Source organism: Cucurbita moschata, unplaced genomic scaffold, assembly GCF_002738365.1.
Source record: "Cucurbita moschata cultivar Rifu unplaced genomic scaffold, Cmos_1.0 Cmo_Scf00013, whole genome shotgun sequence".
NCBI classification, from domain to species: Eukaryota; Viridiplantae; Streptophyta; class Magnoliopsida; order Cucurbitales; family Cucurbitaceae; genus Cucurbita; species Cucurbita moschata.
The window spans coordinates 791351-811402 of record NW_019268529.1 but is presented as its reverse complement, the minus strand read 5'-3'; the positions used below and the strand labels follow the sequence as shown (position 1 = coordinate 811402).

The window sequence follows — 20052 nt, the reverse complement described above, 5'->3', positions numbered from 1 at the left end:
TTTTTTTTTTTTTTTTTTTTTTTTTTTTCTCCTTTGCAGGATTTTGGCCCCAATTTGGCTGAATGGTTGAATTTTGCTGTGTTTCTAAATGCATGGAACTTAAGCTCTGGTGAGCTAGGTGAAAAAAAAGCTGATGGATGTCAGTTTCATACCTGGCGTATCGTCGATTCTCTTCTGGAAAAGTACATCTTGGAGCAAGTTGGATCCTTGGAGTTCACAATCTTCACCCCGTATACCGACATAAGGACGCTCTTGCAGTTGGTTTCAGAGCCATTAGCTTGGCATAGTCTTATACTCCAAGCCTGTGTCCGATCTTCTCTCCCATCAGGTAAAAGGAAGAAGAAAACAAGCTCCGCTGAGCTAACCTCTTCTCCTCTATTTCTTGCAATTCGGGATTCAACACAATCTTTGTGTAGTATTCTAGAGATCCTGATGAACTGGTTAAGTGTGTTTGTCAACCAATCGGATGAAGGTAAATTAGAAGCCATACTCTTGTCTATTCAAAAGAGTGGAAACAACAACGAAGGACCTGGGCAAGTCTTCCACGCACTCGAAACCTTGACGTCGTCCATGGACAATACTGAACTTGGTCATAGGATATCTGAAGCATTGAAGTCATGGAATACTGTAGATGTTGCAAGAAAGCTAGTTACCGGGAAGAACGTAGTATTAAGTGAGTTTATAAAAATTTGTGAATCGAAACTCAAATCAATTCAGATATTGAAACAGCAAATATCCCAAGTCTGAAGACCTAGCTACTACAATTCCCATTGGTGCCGCATCTCTCATTTTGGTTGCATTCAGCCAAAGTTCATCTCTGGAAGAATAATATTGAGTTTTAAGTAATGTTTTTCATTCGATTCCCTTACATATATATTGATTCTCTTGTCTTATATTTGAGCTTAAATTATGTTAAGTTCCAGTTAATCATTAGTTTTGGTTGCATCTCTAGCTGCATGAACCACACTGTTTTCTCTATTGGAAGCATTACTAATTTTGTATAGAGAAAAAGTTGCACAAATACAAAATGACTGAGCCAAGGTCATTGTATTCTAGCCTGTAAACTTACCAATGAATATCTGAACAGGAAATGAGAGCGGCTGGAACAAACTATTTTTCCAGATTTCACCCAGTTGATTTTATAAATTCCATATTTACGTATGAAATTGTAGTCTCTAATCTTGAAGGAGGGTATGTCTCAACTATCGATTAACCTTTTAGGCTTTGAGGTTGAAGCGAGTTGTGTCATAGCATGGGTGACTGCTTTGAGGTTGAAGCGAGTTGTGTCATAGCATGGGTAAGAGTCATGGGACGAACGTCTTGAGCATCTCCCTTTGAAAAGTGTCTTTTAAGAACAGTATTGGAAGGTGTGCCAATATTGCACTCTAGCCCATGTGTTGGAAGTTGGATTATGCACCTGCGATTTGGAATGTATGTTGTAAATGGTTTAGCATGGACAAGAGCGAGTTTGATGTTTGAGAGAACTCAGATGGATGGATGTTCGGAATGTCTTGATGAGATGATTGACACATGGGTCAGCTCCCATCAGATGTGTCTAAGCAAGTCAAGATGGTTAATGTGTCTTGAGACATGGGATGACATCACGATCCATGAAATGTGTTGTTGGAAATTGAGATGGCAATGAGATGTGACGTTATGTCGCACATGATTGAACGCACGAAAAGAGAGAAATATATGTACGTACAAGTATGAAAAATATATAGTTTCTTAAATTTGGTTCATTTGTTTTAGAAATATTTTTAAATATTTAGAAATGAGATAAATTATCAAACATGTTTGCAATATTATTTAACAAGTCAGTCTTTTTTTTTTCAATTTATTTACAAAATATTATTCCAACTATTAATATTTTAACCAAAGAATAGAAAAACGAAAAAAAGGGAAGAAGCAGCTAAGTTTAATAAATAATATGATGAAAAAAATAATAATTTTTACTCCAAAATCTGTAAAAAAAAAATAAAAATAAAAAAATCATTTTTTATTCTAAACTTTCAATTTTAATAAATGAGATTTTTGATAAACAATAATCACTGCTAAAAGGAACCGAAAGGATGCCAAGAAAATCAGAAAAATCGATACTAGAAAACATAAAATTGAAGCTTGAAGCTCCTACCAATCAATCACGGCACCAATAACTCATAACAAATAAGGAAAGCATACTTCGACGTACCTTATCATGTTAAGAACCACCTTTGCATTCTCGCTAGAGATGTTCATGGGTCGGAGCGAGACAAGACAAGATAGAGAAACCTTCTTCGTCCTCTTTCTCACTTCCTATTTTAATCTTCATTCCTGCCAAACTTTTCATTTAATTCGTTTTAGAATCGAAGTGGAATTTTGATCGAAACAAGAATTTTTAAACATAAATTTTATAAGGATTTTTCTCAGATCTTTATATATATAATTATACTTCAATAATAATTTTTTTTTTTTTTTTTGGTAATATAATTTCTATTAAAAAATGCATAATAAATTCTATAATATTTTATAAGTAAAAAATATATATATATAATATAATTTCTAAACATACATATTATATTATATGTTATAATAGTGAAAATAAACCGTCTTGTTTCAATTTCCTCCCTCTTATTTAAAAATGAGTATGCATAAGACACCTCTAATCGTGATCAAATCCTTGCTATCCCAAAGTTAAGAAGGAGGGTATATTTTTTATTTGTTGTCTAATACACTATTACTCACTAAAAATTATAATAACATACTACTGCCCCTTGCCCTAAACTAAACTTTGGATCATACACGTATATGATCATCTTCTATATTAACCTAAAAAAATGGTCCGCAAAAAGAAAAAAATTGTCTGATATTGTCTCCTTTGATGGAACGTAATGTTTAGTGCTTTTCTTTTGGACTTCCCAAAAAAGTCTCGTACCAACAGAGAGAATAATCTTTTATTATAAAGGCAGGATGATTCCCTAAATTAGCCCCGACTTTCATCCAACAAATAGAAATAGAAATAGAAATATACCTTGGTTTTTGGAAGCCCGAAAATTGGTATATTTTGTATTTGGAAAAAGAAAAAAAGAAATGAAAAAAGCAAGAAGAAGCCATGAAACCCAGGATAGATAGCGCCGGAACCCGAGTTTGAGAGATTATTGGAGGGGCGCTATCCCTCCTGAGCTTGACAGATTCTCCGGTGCTAGTTGTGAGGGACGGCGGGTGGACGGCAGGCGGAGCAGCGGGGGGGACGACGGCGAAGAGGAAGCCAAAAGAAGAGGAAGGGGAGGAGGCATATTTATATTAATGAGATTTGGAGAAAGATATTAATGTAATTTTTCCCCTTTTTGGAATCTCTTTTTTTATTTAATCATCGTTACATTACACAATAATCTCAACCCTAAACCACACCTTATTTCCCCCATTATCATTCTTTTTTATTTCTTATTCTTCTCTCTCTCTCTCTCTCTCTCATATTCCACTCTATAATTACTTTCTAGACTTTCCAACTTTCAAATTCATGGTGATACCTTCTACCCGTGGGCGTGGACGGTTACAAACGATATAGTATCAGAGAGTGAGGACGCTGGCCTCCATGGGGGTGGACTGTGAACGGTAACAAAGCGAGTTTGGGTTGTTACAAATGGTTTCAGAATCGGACACCAAGCAATGTGACAGTGAGAATGTTGGCCCCAGGAGAGTGGACTATGAGATCTCACATCGATTGAAGAGGAAAACGAAGCATTCAAATCATTCTTTATGAGGGTATCTCTCTCCAACAGACGCGTTTTAAAAACCAAAGTGGACAATATCTATTCGTACTGGGCTTGGACTAGGACTATTATATTATCATTGCATTAGGTTATTTAAATGCTAAGTTTATTAGGAACCATTTATTGTAACGCCTCATGCCCAAGATTTCGATTAAAATTCGAAATTCAACTTTGAATCCTAAACATACAGTGTTACAAATGGTATCAAGCAATCGTTCAAAATTTGAAATCCAAATTTGAATACTAGACATTACATGTTACAAATAGTATGAAAAACCGCAGCATAAATATATATATATATATATATATATATATATGTATGAGTATCTTATATTTAAAATGGTTGTCCTTCATTAACTTATTCCACTTTGAGCTACCTTAATTGGAAATTTGATGTTATTTTTATTTGGTAACTTTTTAACATTTAAAGATTAATCATTGCTATTAATTGTTAAGTTAATTATATAAATATGGGTTTTTCTTGTTTTCAATTTTTTAAATTTTTAATTCTATTTTTAGTACCAAAGATCTTCTGGATTTCGATTTTAGTAATAATAATATAATAACAATTGGGCAATTTCAAAAGTAATGATGTAAATGGGTTTTGATTTAATTTATTACTTAAAAAAAAAAAAAAGTGGTTTTAATTGCTATAAAAATTAATTTGATATAATTTAATTAGTTAAAAATATAGGTCCGAGATTCAATGGTATGATATTGTCTACTTTGACCATAAGCTCATATGATTTTGTTTTTGGTTTCCCAATAGGCCTCATACTAATCGACTTTAATGAGCCGATGTGGGACTCTTCTCCCTTTGAACAAAGTACATCATAGAGCCTCTTCTAATAAAGCCTATAAAGCCCTCGAATAACCTCCCCTTGATCATGGGTCGACTTCTTTTCTAGAGCCCTCGAACAAAGTAAACCCTTTGTTCGACATTTGAGGATTCTATTAATATGACTAAGTTAAGGGCATGATTCTGATACCATATTAACCGTCCAAGCTCACTACTACCAGAAATTGTCCTTCTTGGATTTCCCCTTCCAAAACTTCCCCTCAAAATTTTAAAACGTGTATGTTAGTAGGAGGTTTCCACACCCTTATAAATAATGTTTCATTCTTCTCTCCAACCGATGTGGGATTTCATAATCCACTCTCTCTCGGAGTCTAGCATCCTCGCTAACACTCGTTCTCATCTCCAATCAACGAGAGATCTCACAGTATCCGTCGTACTAATAAAATAAAATAAAAAAGTTTATTTTATTTTATAAAAAAGGAAAAAAAAACATAATAAAAAATAATAATAAAGTAGCTAAGAAAAGGTATAATTATAACTAGATTGAAAAGTTAAAAGAATTAAAGTTTTGGAAAAAAAGAAAGTTGAAGGAATATATAAAGTGGAATGTTTTATCCTAAAAAGAATAATTTGTTGTTTAATAACCCTAATCATACAACCCAAGACTTCTAAATCTTTAGTTCATTGGTGCATTATATGCAATTATCTATAATATTTTTGTTATTGTGATATCACATCATTTTACACGTATAATTGAACCCATCTGTATGCAATTAAATTCAAATATAACCCTATCATCTTCGATAACTGTTCGATACTGATTGAAAGTCTATTTTATGATAGTTGCAGACCAACTTACGATGTCTTAGTCGTTGACGTTCGTCAAGTGGGCTACATGAATCGGTTGAGGTCTTTTTGACTAATGACAATTTCGAAATTTAACGTGTATTTATGCTCCCCGTTCTTGTTTTTATAATAATAATTGATAATAAAGAAAGGATGATAATGGGTAGTGATTATACGATTGAATTGGAAGAAATAAGGAAAGTTAAAAATGATATGTTGGGTCCATATGATATTGTGTTAAGGGGTTGATAATGGCTACCTAGAGTGCACAAAATCTTATTCTTCCTTCTTTTTTTGCTTTTTCATCATTCAAACCAAAGAAAGAGTAGAGATGAGAATGAATGGAAAGTGAATGATTAATATGTATGTGTTTAATATCATCCCGATGTCTATATAATTTAATTTTTGATGCTTGTTTAGGGGTCGGTTTCCTTTCAGTTAATAATAATCACTCTCGATTATTATAATTGTGATGCTCGAATAAAAGAGGAGTATATGAATGAACGATGAGAGCTGTTATGAGGATTGGATCATTGACAAAAGCTTAAAAGAATTGAAGTTACTAGTTATACCAACAAGGTGCACCTTCCTTTTTCGTAGCTCAATCATAAGAACTTCGAAGTGTTTTGCTCGGAGTAATAAGAAACGAAATATCTTGAAGGAACTCATGTTGGTTCGTGAGGATAGTAAATAGTAATTTGTACTCATAAAAGTGATAAGTAAGATGATCAACACACCTCGTTTCATGTCCATTACAAGTCTCCATAATGGTATGATATTGTCTACTTTGAGTGGAAGCTTTCATGGCTTTGTTTTGAGCATTCCCAAAAGGTCTCATGTCAATGGAGAGAATATTCTTTGATTATAAACTCATTATCATTCCCTAAATTAGCCGATGTGGGACTTTCATACAATATCTATTTTTCTTTTGTTGATATAAAATATATATATTTCTATTACAAATTATTATAAATCAGTTTTTTTTTATATATATTTTCTTTATCTTACTATTACGATATATAATTTTTTAAAGATAATAATTATAATATCTAATTTAAAATTAGGTGAAATTAGAAGTAGAAAATTATATTGTAATATTAAATTTTGATTTTTAAGAAAGTAGGTTCATACAAACTTTAGGATATTTTTATTTGTTTTTTCTTTTATATTTTTTTAATGAAAATTATGCCTTATAAAAGTTTTTTTTTAACGAGAAGTATCATTTTTCAAAAGTAAAAATAATGGAAAAAAATTCTAGATGAAGAATGCAATCCGGGCGTATTTAAGAAGGAATTCTATGTTCTGGTCTCCACAAAAATAAATGAAAAATTTTGCAGGAATAGATATAAAATTAAGACACATTCCACTGTGAAATTAGTGGAATTATTTTATAAACTGTTGTGTACTATAATTTTTTATTTTTTATTTTTTTTTCATCCAATTAAAGGGGGCATTGAGCAGATGAATGACATGCAAGTGGTTTGGTAAAGATGTTAATGATGATAATTTTGTGAATATTTTTGCAAGAAATGGTGTAGGTGGAATGCATAATTGATTTGATATACAATACATAAGGTGCATGTCCCAAATCTATCCTCAAATTTCAAGCATAATTTCATCAATCCGATACAATATTTGGGCACACCTCATTTACTATAGAGGATATCATTTTGTTTTTTTTGTCTTTTTCTTAATGGACTCGACATTCAGACATTCCACATCAATGTCTTTCTCTCTCGGTTGTTATCTAAAAGCAAATAATTCATCAACCCAATCATGTCAAGTTTGAATTAGCGAGTGGATGGGAAATTTTAGCTTGGTTTAAAGGGATGGCTAAGTACACCCCAAGGAGGAATAAAAAGGGGGTCCCCAACGCTTGAAGATTAGACAAACGTTGTCACAGTTTTTTTTTTTTTTAAGAAAAACAAAAAAGAAATTAAAAAGAATTGCACCAGCCGGGAATCGAACCCGGGTCTGTACCGTGGCAGGGTACTATTCTACCACTAGACCACTGGTGCTTCTGCTGAGGTGCAAGCTTGATATACTGTATTAACATAAAATAGGTTAGTTATATGGTCTAAAATAAATTTGTTATCCCTAATATTTACGTATTGTTATTTAAATTATAATTTATTATAAGATAATCATAAAAATTTTGTCTAATTCAGCTTAATCTAAATTATTTAGTAAGAGTAACAAAATAATTGTGAGTCAAAACTAAATCTAAGCAACTAAAATTCACCCATAATTGTTTGTAACATAATCTTATATAAACATCATTCGATCGTATGTAAACATCATGTTAGTTTCAAGCATGATGATCATGAACCCAGAATCTTATATAAATGATGGTAAACAAACAAAACAGGGTGGGTCTTAATGCCAGAACAACAACCATCAAAAAACAAACAAAGAAATGGATCAAAACTTTTGTATATGGCATTATTAGAACCATCACCAATGAGTGGAATACAAATTGTACCAAATCTGGAGATCCTTTGCCTAGAACTGCTACCCCATTCGCCTTTTGAGACACTCCCCTCCTCTCCTGCAACCCTCTCTGCAGCTCAAAACAGAGAAGCTCTTTGTAAGGGACAACGTAAAAAAAGAAAAAGTATTCGTTCCCCTCTCCTCTCTACTCTGCTCTGCTGCTTATCTTTTCAGGTTACATTGTCGCTGCTGCTGCTGTTGAGGTCTTGGAAGAACGATTTTATTGCTTCGTATGTCGACCAGCAAATGGCTGCAGCGGGCGTATGGAACAGCATCCTTGGAACCCATCCCCTCATAAGCCCTCCATATCCATCCTTCTTCAGTATTGTTCGAATCACGTCCCCAATCGACCCACTTTTGAATCTATCGCATCCACATACACCCTGCGCATTCGTAAATGTGAATCGAGTTTAGATTGTCATTTAACTCGAACATCCAACTGTGATGTTCACCATATTTCAACCAATCTTACAGCTCAAAATAACAAGATAACAACCACCTCCAAAATTAACGAACTCCTAAGACATTTGACAACTGAAGAAGGTGGTTGCCATAAATTGAACACATGAAGGTAGCATTGTTGTTTAGCTCGCAAAACATGTAAATATAGGCTTCCTTTTAGAGAAGAAAACTTATGAACAGGCTTTCACCACAACTATTTTTTGGTTTTAAAGATGACTTGCGTGAGATCCCACGTTGGTTGAAGAAGAGAACAAAGCATTCCTTACAAGAGTGTGAAATCTCTCCCTAGCAGACGTATTTTAAAATCTCGAGGGGAAGCCTAGAAGAGAAAGCCCAAAGAGGACAATATCTGCTGCTAGCGGTGGACTTGGGGTGTTACAACTTGAAAACAGAAACTTAGTACACACTCAATTTTAGTTCAGAAAACCTTCACAGATTATACGGACCGGTAGGATGATTTGACGTTAGGAAATGGATTCCGCTATCCATCCATGACCCCTCCTAGTCAGAAGAATCAGTTATTCAGATAACTATTATTGCAAGAAAAGGAGATCTGTGCTAAAAGAAATAAAAAATGGCACGGTATGGTCTCCTCTCCCATACTCTGCCACCAATTCTAGACTCCCAATTTCACTCTGGACCTGCAACGCCATTCTCTAAACCATGTTTGCACATATAACTTAAAACTTCTATACTTCTTTTCATTAGATTTTTTTTTTTTTTCCTTGCATTTTTCCTCTTCGCTTTCGGGGATCGCAGGTAGGGGTCAGATTGTTGCAATGAGTTCGAGAGAGCGGCATGTATTTTTCTCTCTTGTTCTCTACAATCAATTCTTGACCCTCAATTTCACTCCTCAGCTTCAACGCCATTCTCTCAACCTAAGTATAACCGTAATTTTTATAGTCTTTTTTCATAACATCGTTTCCTATAATTTTTTTGGTTCTTTCGGAGTTTGTAGGTTTGGTTATGAACGGATTGTTGTGGAGAGTTTCTAGAATAAACAGTAGAGTAAATAAAAAGAAAGCATTTGAAAGAAAAATCGGGTGCGGATTCCCCTCGACTGTGTAACAAGTAGTTTCCATCCGACACCATATGGTTATTGCATGGTTGAATATGATCTCCTTGGTCCAGCACTACCACATTTTCGCCCCTAATTGAGCAAGAGGGATACAAGTTTCAGAAGACCGTTCATTTTCCTAAGAACATAATCATCCTCACCTTAAGAATGTTTTTTGGTAGTGCTTCTAAAATAAGAGCAAGAATATTAACAAGCACTTTTTGTAAAGTCTACGTCTGAAACATTGGAGACATCAAAGGTGTAACGGCCCAAGCCCACGGTTAGTAGATATTGTCCTCTTTGGGCTTTCCCTTTCGAACTTCCTCTCGAGGTTTTTAAAATGCGTCTGCTAGGGAGAGGTTTCCACACCCTTATAAAGGGCGTTTCGTTCTCCTCCCCAACCAATATGGGATCTCACAGAAGGTTTTACTTATTAAGCTCACCCAAAAATTTGAACATCCAACCTCTGAGAAGGTGTTACTATGTTACATAGAGACAGCAAGCCTTAGCCAACAAGGCTGGCCCTTAGTGCTTCTAATTATAAACACCAATGTTCAACGACACAACTTTTTGATGCTAAGTACTAGTTCTTTTCAGTCCATCACTTGCACCTTGGCACAACAAGTGCTTTGGCATGACAAAAGCATACCCAAATATGACCTTAATCGAGCTCTAAAAGCACGTTTATCTCTTATGGTTAAAATCATATTGCAAATAAGCAATGGAAAATCCGGGAAAAATCAGCAGATGCAATGGCCAAATTATTAAATGACGTACCTGACATTGTAATTGAGTCTTAACCACATCAAGCGGCGTTGTAACAAGTGCAGCTAAAGCTCCAGCAGCAGCTCCTGCTGTCGCGTGAGCAATCCACTGTTCATCATTAGCACTCTCTGGCGAAACCTCCATTAAACCTCTCTTTGCAGCTTCATAAGTTGCAAAATGCACAGCAGTAAATGGAGCATTCATTAACACTGTAATTCTATATGAAGCGTAAAATGCTTTAAAACCCTCGTCTCTTAGGACCCTTTTGACACAATCCAAAACTCCCTCGTAAGGACTATTACTCAGCTGCAGCCTCTGTTTAACCATGTCCATCGGTGTAAAGACAGCATCACTCACCACCGTCGCACAGACACCAGACGCAGCGTGGGCTACTGAATTATTAGGATCCCCACCAGAGAAAACCCTTTTACAATTCTCGTAAACCGTAAAATACACAGCATGTGCAGGACCAGCTCCGAGGCCCATAGCACCAATACCACGATAAAAACCAGCAGGTCCCTCTGACTTCAAAATTGACCGAAGGGCTTGTCGAACTCCAACAGATTTAATCGGACAAGAACCAAGGGCTTGCATATGGGTCTTGACGGTATCAACCGGAAACATAGCCATATGCTCCACAGACCCCGCGACTGAACCGGCAATCATGAACTGCCAGAACCGGAGACCATCATGGGTTGAGACAATAATTTCGGGATGGAAATCCGGAGGCGACGGTACCGGGCGAAAACCCGGACTCTGAAACTTAGTCGTAGCTTCAGTCGCCTCGGTAGCCATTGAAATGCGAACCCCCCAAGTTCGAAATTCGCAGAAAAAAAATTGAAAAAAATCGAATCCCTGATAAGAAAATCGACTAAACTACAACAGAAATAAGGAAATTTCAATTTTCGAACGAGAAAACAATGAGCTAGGAATGCAGTTCATAAAGCATTTCCAACAAAATGGGAGATCAATTGAAGCGCATCCTTCACCCAAACGGCCAAGTGGGTAAACGAGACGGCGATATTGACTTTCTGGTAATGCTTAACCGATCGAACGACGAAGAAGAAGAAGACGAAGAAGAAATCAGTAGATAATTTGGATGGCAGCTTTTACAAGTCATTAGGGTTCGAGGAATTAGGGCTTTGTATAATTCAACAGAGTCGTGTAAAAATAAAACTACTGCATTTCATAATACGTCTGATTCAGAAATTCTGCAACCACGTGCTTTATTGGAGATTTTATTGAACGCGAAAAAGGCGGTTTGGTTATGTGGACTTCTATGAGGCCTCCATCAAGCAAGGCCCACAATGGTTAATGGGCCTTCCGGTCTATTTTCAACTGTCAAGGCCCATTAGTGCACAATGGGCCATAAGGTCCGTCCATTCTCCAACTGCTGAAGCCCATTAACTTATAATGGGCCTAATCCAAGAAAGGGTTAAATTACGTTGTATTAGATTTGTGACATCCCATGTCGATTGGAGAGGGGAACGAGTACCAGCGAGAATGCTGGATCTCGAAAAGTGGTGGATTGTGAGATCCCACCTCGGTCAGAAAGGGAAATAAAACATTCTCTATAAGGGTGTGGAAACCTCTTTCTAGTAGACATGTTTTAAAAACCTTAAGGGGAAAGCCCAAAGATAACAATATCGGCTAGTTGTGAGCTTGAGTGTTACAAATGGTATCAGAGCCAAACATTGGGCGGTGTGCCAACGAGGACGCTGAGCCCCGAAGGAAGGTAGATTGTGAGATCCCACATTGGTTGGAGAGGAGAACAAAGCATTATTTACGAGGGTGTGGAAACCTCTCCCTAGTAGACATATTTTAAAACCTTGAGGGGAAGCTCGGAAGGAAAAACCCAAAGAGGATAATATCTGCTAGCTGTGAGTTTAGATTATTACAAATGGTATCAAAGCCCGACATCAGCTAGTTTCCAGCGAGGACGCTCAGTCCCAAAGAGGATGGACATCGGCTGTGTGCCAGCAAGGACGCTAAACCCTAAAAAGAGGTGGATTATGAGATCTCACATTAGTAGGAGAAAGGAATGAAGCAATATTTTATAAGGGTGTGGAAATCTCTCACTAGCAAATGCATCTTAAAACCTTGAGAGGGAAAAGTCCAAGTAAGACAACATCTACTAGCAATGGACTTGAGCTGTACAACAACCATACCATAATTCTTTGCTTGTCTTTAATACTAATGGATTATTGACATGACAAAAAATAAATATAACGAGTATCTATAATCTCATAGTACTTAAAACATTCTCGTTTCCTTTTTCTCGGGTTCGTTTCTCTTCTCTAGACGCGTAGAGGTCTTTCAAAGCTGCACCGTCTCGATAGCCGAGGTTTTTCTTGTCCCTGGAACTCAATATTGTTGTGGAAGCAAGCAGGAAATGACATTAAAATTTTACTAACAAAATCATTTATATGGATTATCTTAATTTCAATGCTCTTTTTGCACCTCAATTCCTTAAAAAAACAATGTTTTTCTTTCCCATTTTTCTAGGTGTTCACAAGTCAAGCTCATGGGTTCAATGAATTCCCCATCACTTGCTTTATTTCACATTCTACCTTTTTTAATCGAGTAATCAAGATTCCTCTTTTCATGTTCACCCCCTTCCATTTTTGACTCATAACTTAAAAGTTACAACAGTAAAAATTTTCGTAAAATTTATTATCAATTCAAATACGTAATCTTAAAAGACACAAACCTAGTCTTAGGAGATCCGAACGTAGTCAATTTCCATCAACTAAAAATTATAAGAGTAGAAATTACAAATTTACTAGTAATAGATATCATCAATTTTAGCTCATTACATATCCCCGTCAATAGGTCCTCCACTGGGGGATATTATCCTTTCGAGTTTCCCCTCAAAGTTTTTAAAACGCGTTGGCTAGAAATAGGTTTTTCACACTTTTACAACAAATGTTTCATTCTCCTCTCCAACCGTTATGGGGTCTCATATTACAACTCATTGACACGAGACGTTTTGAGCAAATTTAAAAAGCTAAGATTATCCTGATGGATTATTATTTGGTAGGTTATTAAAAATTTTCCGGTGAGTGTTTGGCCAAATTTATAGGATAAGATCCTCTCTCTTAGGAAAATTTTAAAATATTAAGTAACCTAATTTATGACCTTATACGTAAATACTCATATTTTTTTTGATTTGTCCGTTGGATTATCTTTTTGGTTTATTAAAATTTTAAAATATAAATCTATTTAATTGGAAATACTAAAAAATAGATATTAATTAATAAATATAGTTTAATTTTATTTACAATAATAATAATAAATAATAAATAATAATAACAGCCTCATCTTGATCTTATAATTTAGGTTAGCCTAACCTTCATAATTGAATAAGAGATTTTACGTAGAGAAAGAGGTCTATTTTTATACGAAAAATAATTAAAATAGGATTTTCCTTAATACTAAGGCACCTAAAAATGGAAGGAAAAAGAAAAAAAATTCAACCTTAATTGTTATACACTCGTAAATCATTTACCTTTACAACTTAATTTTAACGAGCTAAAAAATTAAAGGTAAAAATATTCAATCAAAACTCCACTCAACTCAATGTCATAAACGTCCCTTGCAATCGGGTCAGCTTCAAATTTTAATTTTACCTTCTCGAGTTGTTCGACTACTAAAAAAAACATACTTAATACATTTTATTTTATTTTATATTATTTTATTGGTTAAGAAATTAGAATTACCTGTAAAGAAGACGGTAATTGTACGCGGTGAAAAATGGTTAAAATCTCCTTTTTCGCTGTAAAATTCACTTAGCATACGGGACACGACATTCCATATTTCCAATTATAAAAAGAAAGTGGAACTTGGAACATAATCCAAAAAAAAAAATATTAATTATTTAAAAAAAAAAAAAAAAACCCTTCACATTCACACGCTTCCACCTCCCTCTAGTCAAAACTTGCCCAAATGCCCATTGATTTTCTTTCAACACCCCCATATTACCAAATTACCATATTACCCTCCTCCCGTGCATCAAATTATTCGACAAAATCATCACAATATGACTCAATTTAATAACCCGTCGATACGAAATTCAAAATATGTCTACTCCTACGAAATAGTTTTTACAAATAAATGTGTAAAACGATCGATGATATTGTAACAACAGTCTCATTAAATAATTTATGCACGGTAGGAAGGTGAGAAGAGTTTAGAAACAACCTCTTACTCGTCAAATGTGTACACAAGGAAGTTTACTTTTCAAATACTAATTTAATTCACATTAATTAAATCACTTAATAAAAAAAATAAGCACATGGGCCACTAAAATTCTCTATATATATTCAATGAATTCTCATTCCCCTCTTTCAAATCGTATTGAATCCAAAAGACATCAAAATTTTCCAATTTCTTTGCAATATTGTGTAATAATGGGAGCTGGTTCATCGCCATGCGCCTCCTGCAAATTGCTACGGCGGCGGTGCGCCAAGGACTGCATTTTCGCCCCTTATTTCCCTCCCGACGACCCTCACAAGTTCGCCATTGTTCATAAGATCTTCGGCGCCAGCAACGTCAGCAAAATGTTGCAGGAGCTGCCGCTGGATCAAAGACCCGATGCCGTGAACAGTATGGTATATGAAGCGAGTGCTAGAATGCGAGACCCGGTTTACGGATGTGTAGGAGCCATCACATTCCTCCAAAACCAGGTGTCCCGATTGGAAATGCAACTGGCCGCGGCGCAGGCGGAGATTTTGAGCTTTCAGATGCAACAACAGGCGGCTCCGGCGAGTTTTCCGATGACCCAGATGAACCAATATGATCAAAATCTTGTTTTTCTATCAAATGCTGATTCTTTTAATTCCGTTGATGGTTCACCGGAAGTTGAAGATTATTGCTCTCTGTGGAGTTGAATCTTTTTTTTTTTTCTTTTTTTTCCTTCATGATTATTAATTTAAAAGAAAATGTATGATTAGAAAATGATTTATAAATATATTAAATACAATTGTAGCCATTTTTATATTTATATTTATTATTATTTTAATAATCATCTCCTTCAACCTGCTGGTTGGAAAAAAGTTGGCCTGAAAAATAGTCAATGGTTGCATGTGGATGTAGCGTGTAGAAGCCGACCTTATTGTTAATTCTCTTTGACCTATAATTTTTTTAATCACAATTTCTTCATCAATATATATACATATACATATATATATATAGATAGATAGACACGTGTATGCCGGCTAAGTAATCAAACTTATATTGTCCACTTTAAGTATAAGCTCTCGTGACTTTGTTTAGGCTTCTCCAAAAAAGCCTCGTACCAATGGAATTACTATTTCTCACTCATAAACGCATGAACATTCCCTAAATTAGTCCAGGTGTGACTTTCATCGTCCAATTTTCAAATGATTTCAAAATACCAAAAAATAACTTTTAATAAAAATGATTTTGAGCATTTTATCTAATATTAATTTCAAACAAAACCTAACTCGTGTAGCTAACATTCAAACTGAAAAAGATTGAGCATTGAAGAGTAATCTTTTTAATTTTAAACAAAAATCAACATTAAAATCTTTATAAATTCAAATTAATTTAAATTAATAAGATACAAATTATCATTTTAAAGTTCGATTGTTCGGTGTCAAGATATCTATGCATGGAGATATTGTTGGCATTGCATAGCCTCGAACGTCGAGTATCGTAGAAGGTTCAGTCCAAAAAGAAAATAGAAAATATGAAAAATATGTTTATAAAGCTAATTTTTTGGGTAAAGTGGTCGTCGACTACTGAAGAAGGAGAACATGTAATTCACTAATTCTACGACAGAAGCTTCGGTTGGCGTTCATTCAATCACCGACTAATAATTTTCAGCTTTTATTTAACCATCTTATTTTATTATTTCCCTTTTTTCTTGCTACTTTAATACGCTACCTGCAAATCGAATCGTGTAATGCTCGGTATTGTACACTTTGAAGTACCCAATATGGTCATATTTGTTTAAGGCGTGTTTTTGTGGCAGCATAATGGATGTCTCGGACATACATGTTTAAGACGTGTTGTTCATGGCTAAATGCCCGGCTCAAAACCCCTGTTATGTCAACGTGGGGGTGTACGACCCTTCACCAAAATCACGTCTACGCTAATGCTAAAATTTCCTAAAATGTAGTATAGGGGGAGATATGATTAGTTCTCATTCTTTTCTACTCGGGTTATATGCTATCAAAGTTATTGTTGTTGCATAAATCGCTTTTTAGCTTATAATATTGTTTTCAACGTATTTCCTCTCTTACATTTTCTAAAACATTTCTCGCAAACGTGACTCAAGGTTCAAGCATACGCTGACGTTGTTTGCAAAATCCGAATGTGTCATGGTTGACTTGTTCGCTTTGTTAGAACAAGTGTCATACAATAGCTGTCCCAGTGCCACAATAGTGCAATTGTGACACTTTGTACTAGGGTTTGAGAACATGTTTATCGATATTCTAGCCACACGACAAGACGTGATTTGACCTATATTAATTACCATTTGACTTTTAGATCAGTGTAAGCAATTGCAATTAAAATTACTTTAAAAAAAAGTGTAACTAAACATTTTTCATTAAAAATATTTTCTTTTTGGTCTTTTTGATTCTATTTAATCCATTTTAATAAAAAAAAAATTAACCTCAAACGACAACTTTTTTTTTTTTAAATAGAAAAAATAAACATTAAAATATATTTACATGTGAAATTAATTTAATTATTTTTCCTTAATATTTTTTAATATATAGATATATAAGATATAAATTCATGATCCTTCCTTAAATTAGTTGGGACTTTTATCATCCACCAATATTTACTGTTAATTTGAATTCATCTGTTAATTAGAACACACCTTTTATCCTAATTCTATTTTTTATTCTTAACATCGTGGCTCGTGCTATTTCAATAGCTTTGTTCATGGGTGTCGTGCTTCTCATTGTTACCATGAAATTACCATTACAATTTCGGAAGGTTGATTATTAACCAATTATGTCATTAAAAACGAGGTAACACGTTGAATTTGAATATTTTCATAAGAAAAGGGTAGACTAAAAAAAATAAAAATATTATATTTATATATTCTTTTATCAGACGGCAGAATTTCAAATTTTTATTAGAAATTTGAAAAATAATAATGAAATCTTTTGTGGTCAAAAGTGCAAATATTTGTTCCAGATTTATAAAATTGCATTTTTCGAAAAATATATTGACGACTTTTTAAAAATATTGTGGACAGAGAAAAAGAAAATGACAGGTGGAATCTAATATTTCAACGGCGGCTGAGACAAAAATAAATTCATCTATTTATTTATTGGATTAAATAAAATATAATAATTCTTCCTCACCGTAACTAAATAAATAAATAAAAATTTCACATGGGACCAAAAATAGAGGAATACCTAAATGCACAATTTCCTAATTTAATATTTTTAAACTTTTTTTAAAAATAAAAATTAAAAAGTATTAATGAAACATTTTAAAATTTAATTATCCTCAAATTTAAATATTTAAAAGTATTTTTAAAAAAAATTATTAAATATTTAGTCTATTCCACCCCCACCCACAAGAAGTAAACCACTCTCTAAATGCTATAAAGTTGCCCCCACCATGATGGGACTTTCAAGACATTCTCGGAGTGGCTGCTCATTTTGATTCCCTCCGACACTTCTCCGCCATTAATCATTCCGACCACCGAAAAGAAATGGATCCGATCGGTTCCGCAACAACCAAACAGACCCATCTCGCGGCGGTGCCGTACCCCGGCAGAGGCCATGTCAACGCCCTTATGAACCTCTGCAAGCTCCTCTCTCTTAAAAACCCAAACATTCTTATCTCCTTCATCGTCACCGACGAGTGGCTCACCTTTCTCGCCGGCGAACCCAAACCCCAAAACATTAGATTCGCTACCATCCCCAATGTCATCCCTTCCGAGATCGGCCGCGCTAACGACTTCCCCGGTTTCATCCGATCCGTTAACTCTGATATGGAGGCTCCGACTAACACTCTGCTCACCCGCCTCCACCCGCCGCCGACGGCCATCGTTGCGGATGCCTTCCTCACCTGGATGGTACAGTTGGGGAATAACCTCTGTATTCCGGTGGCTTCGCTCTGGCCCATGTCGGTAACGGTTTTCTCCATTCTTTACCATTTTGAGCTCCTTCAGGAAAATGGGGATTTCCCTGCTGAACTCTCAGGTACTGTGAAATCAATTGGGGTTTTGGGAATCGGATTTTTGGATTAGGGTTTTTAAAATTTCTTCTATGTTTTGAAGAAAGGGGAGAACAGATTGTCGATTACTTCCCCGGAGTGTCGAAGATTCGTCTTGCAGATTTGCCGTCTTTCTTCTCCGGTAATGGCGTCAAAGTCGTCGGAGCCGCCGTGAAATCTGCTCGTTCCGTTGACAACTCCCAGTTTCTGATTTCCACCTCTGTTTACGAGCTTGAATCCTCTGTAATCGACGCTTTAAAAGCAAAATTTCCCATTCCAATCTACACAATCGGGCCCAGTGCACCGTATTTCGAGCTTGAAACTTCGGTCAAAGACAACGGCGGCGACCCGAAAAACTACCTCCGGTGGCTGGACTCTCAAACAGAGGGATCTGTTTTGTACATTTCGCAAGGGAGTTTTCTTTCAGTTTCGAGCGCTCAAATGGAGGAGATCATCGCCGGCGTGAAAGACAGCGGCGTACGGTTCTTGTGGGTGGCGCGTGGAGACGACGGCCGATTGAAAGATGTGGATGGGGAAACTGGGATGGTGGTTGAATGGTGCGATCAATTAAAGGTTCTATGCCACAGCGCCGTCGGAGGGTTCTGGACTCACGGTGGTTGGAATTCGACTCTGGAAGGGGTTTTCGCCGGCGTTCCGATGCTTGCTTGGCCGATATTTTGGGATCAGATTCCGAACAGTAAGAAAATCGTTGAGGATTGGAAAGTTGGGGTCCGATTTCAAGCAGTTGGGGGTCGGAATTTGGTGGGGAGAGAGGAAATTGCAGAGACTGTGAAGAGATTTATGAATCCAGAGAACGTTGAAGGAAGAGAGATGAGGAAAAGAGTGAGCGAACTCCGAGACGCTTGCCGGCGAGCGGTGGCGCGCGGTGGTTCTTCTGATTCCAACATTGATGCATTCCTTGGGGATATTTGTGGAATAGCGAGGGAATTGTGATTTTTGAACTGTTTGGGTTTAGGGTTTAAAAATATTAATTTCGTCTACTAAAATAATTTAAACTAATATTACTTCAAATTATCACCTAATTTGGGTTAAACCGGTTAAATTGCAAAATGGTCCCTATCATTTGAATAAATTTACATTTGAACCCTACTAGTTTTACTTGTCCAAGCATCATTTCGCTTGTCCTTGCTACGTGAATCGCTTCTGCTTTCTATTATTTAGGCTATTAAGATATTCCAGTTTGACAAGTTGTCTCTTGCCTGCCTATAGATTCAACACCAATTTGAAAAGTTAACCTATTCGGGAATCTCCAGATCTACGCTTATTTTCAACTCTCGAAAGCATTTCGCCATATACTACGTCCTTCTTCGTCTAAATCCCTATAACTCTCATGGTGTCATTCAAGTTTAAATTATATAGACTAATTCTAATTAAATTTTAATTTTTTTTTTGAAATTATAGGATTAAATTTGCTGTATAAAAAAATTGTGTTCCTATTTAAAATAAAAAATCCTGTTATTATATCATAAGTAATATATATATATATATATAGTAAATAATAAAATAAAATAGGAAATAAAAAAAGAATTCATCAAAGAGTACGATCTTTTAAATAATAATAATAACCAAAATTCTTATTCCGCCTATTTTTAGTTTTTTTTTTTTTTTTTTTTTTTTTTTTTTTTTTTTTTTTTTTTTTTTTTTTTTTTTTTTTT

The 20052-nt window shown here is 35.3% G+C and overlaps 4 protein-coding genes and 1 non-coding gene across 7 annotated transcripts in view; 3 read left to right on the top strand and 2 right to left on the bottom strand.

Moving 5' to 3' along the window:
* The window catches only part of LOC111451306 (N-terminal acetyltransferase B complex auxiliary subunit NAA25-like), a 13429-nt gene extending 12382 nt beyond the window's left edge, over window positions 1-1047 (top strand). The window contains exon 19 of the mRNA XM_023091679.1: window positions 40-1047. Coding sequence (XP_022947447.1) covers window positions 40-747 — 708 coding nt within the window. The 3' untranslated portion in view covers window positions 748-1047. The remainder of the gene's footprint in view (window positions 1-39) is intronic.
* Window positions 1048-7344: 6297 nt separating this feature from the next.
* TRNAG-GCC lies at window positions 7345-7415 on the bottom strand. Its single transcript has one exon. It is a non-coding gene; the product is annotated as a tRNA-Gly (tRNA).
* A 300-nt stretch (window positions 7416-7715) lies between these two features.
* On the bottom strand, window positions 7716-11365 carry LOC111451733 (mitoferrin-like). Of its 2 annotated transcripts, none has more exons than XM_023092263.1 (2): window positions 10184-11359; window positions 7716-8270 (listed from the first exon to the last, which is right to left on the bottom strand). In XM_023092263.1, the coding sequence occupies exons 1-2, from the start codon at window positions 10964-10966 to the stop codon at window positions 8058-8060; spliced, it is 996 nt and encodes a 331-aa protein (XP_022948031.1). In that variant the 5' UTR covers window positions 10967-11359; the 3' UTR covers window positions 7716-8057. The 2 variants fall into 2 exon arrangements, with proteins under 2 accessions (XP_022948031.1, XP_022948032.1); XM_023092264.1 differs by having other exon boundaries at window positions 8130-8270; window positions 10189-11365.
* A 3185-nt stretch (window positions 11366-14550) lies between these two features.
* Window positions 14551-15060, top strand: LOC111451558 (LOB domain-containing protein 12-like). Its single transcript, XM_023092034.1, has one exon. The coding sequence runs from the start codon at window positions 14581-14583 to the stop codon at window positions 15058-15060; it is 480 nt and encodes a 159-aa protein (XP_022947802.1). The 5' UTR covers window positions 14551-14580.
* Window positions 15061-17736: 2676 nt separating this feature from the next.
* LOC111451869 (UDP-glycosyltransferase 87A2-like) lies at window positions 17737-19504 on the top strand. Of its 2 annotated transcripts, XM_023092464.1 has the most exons (3): window positions 17737-18363; window positions 18441-19352; window positions 19427-19504. In XM_023092464.1, the coding sequence occupies exons 1-2, from the start codon at window positions 17871-17873 to the stop codon at window positions 19328-19330; spliced, it is 1383 nt and encodes a 460-aa protein (XP_022948232.1). In that variant the 5' UTR covers window positions 17737-17870; the 3' UTR covers window positions 19331-19352; window positions 19427-19504. The 2 variants fall into 2 exon arrangements, with proteins under 2 accessions (XP_022948232.1, XP_022948231.1); XM_023092463.1 differs by having other exon boundaries at window positions 18441-19504.
* The last annotated feature ends 548 nt before the right edge of the window (window positions 19505-20052 follow it).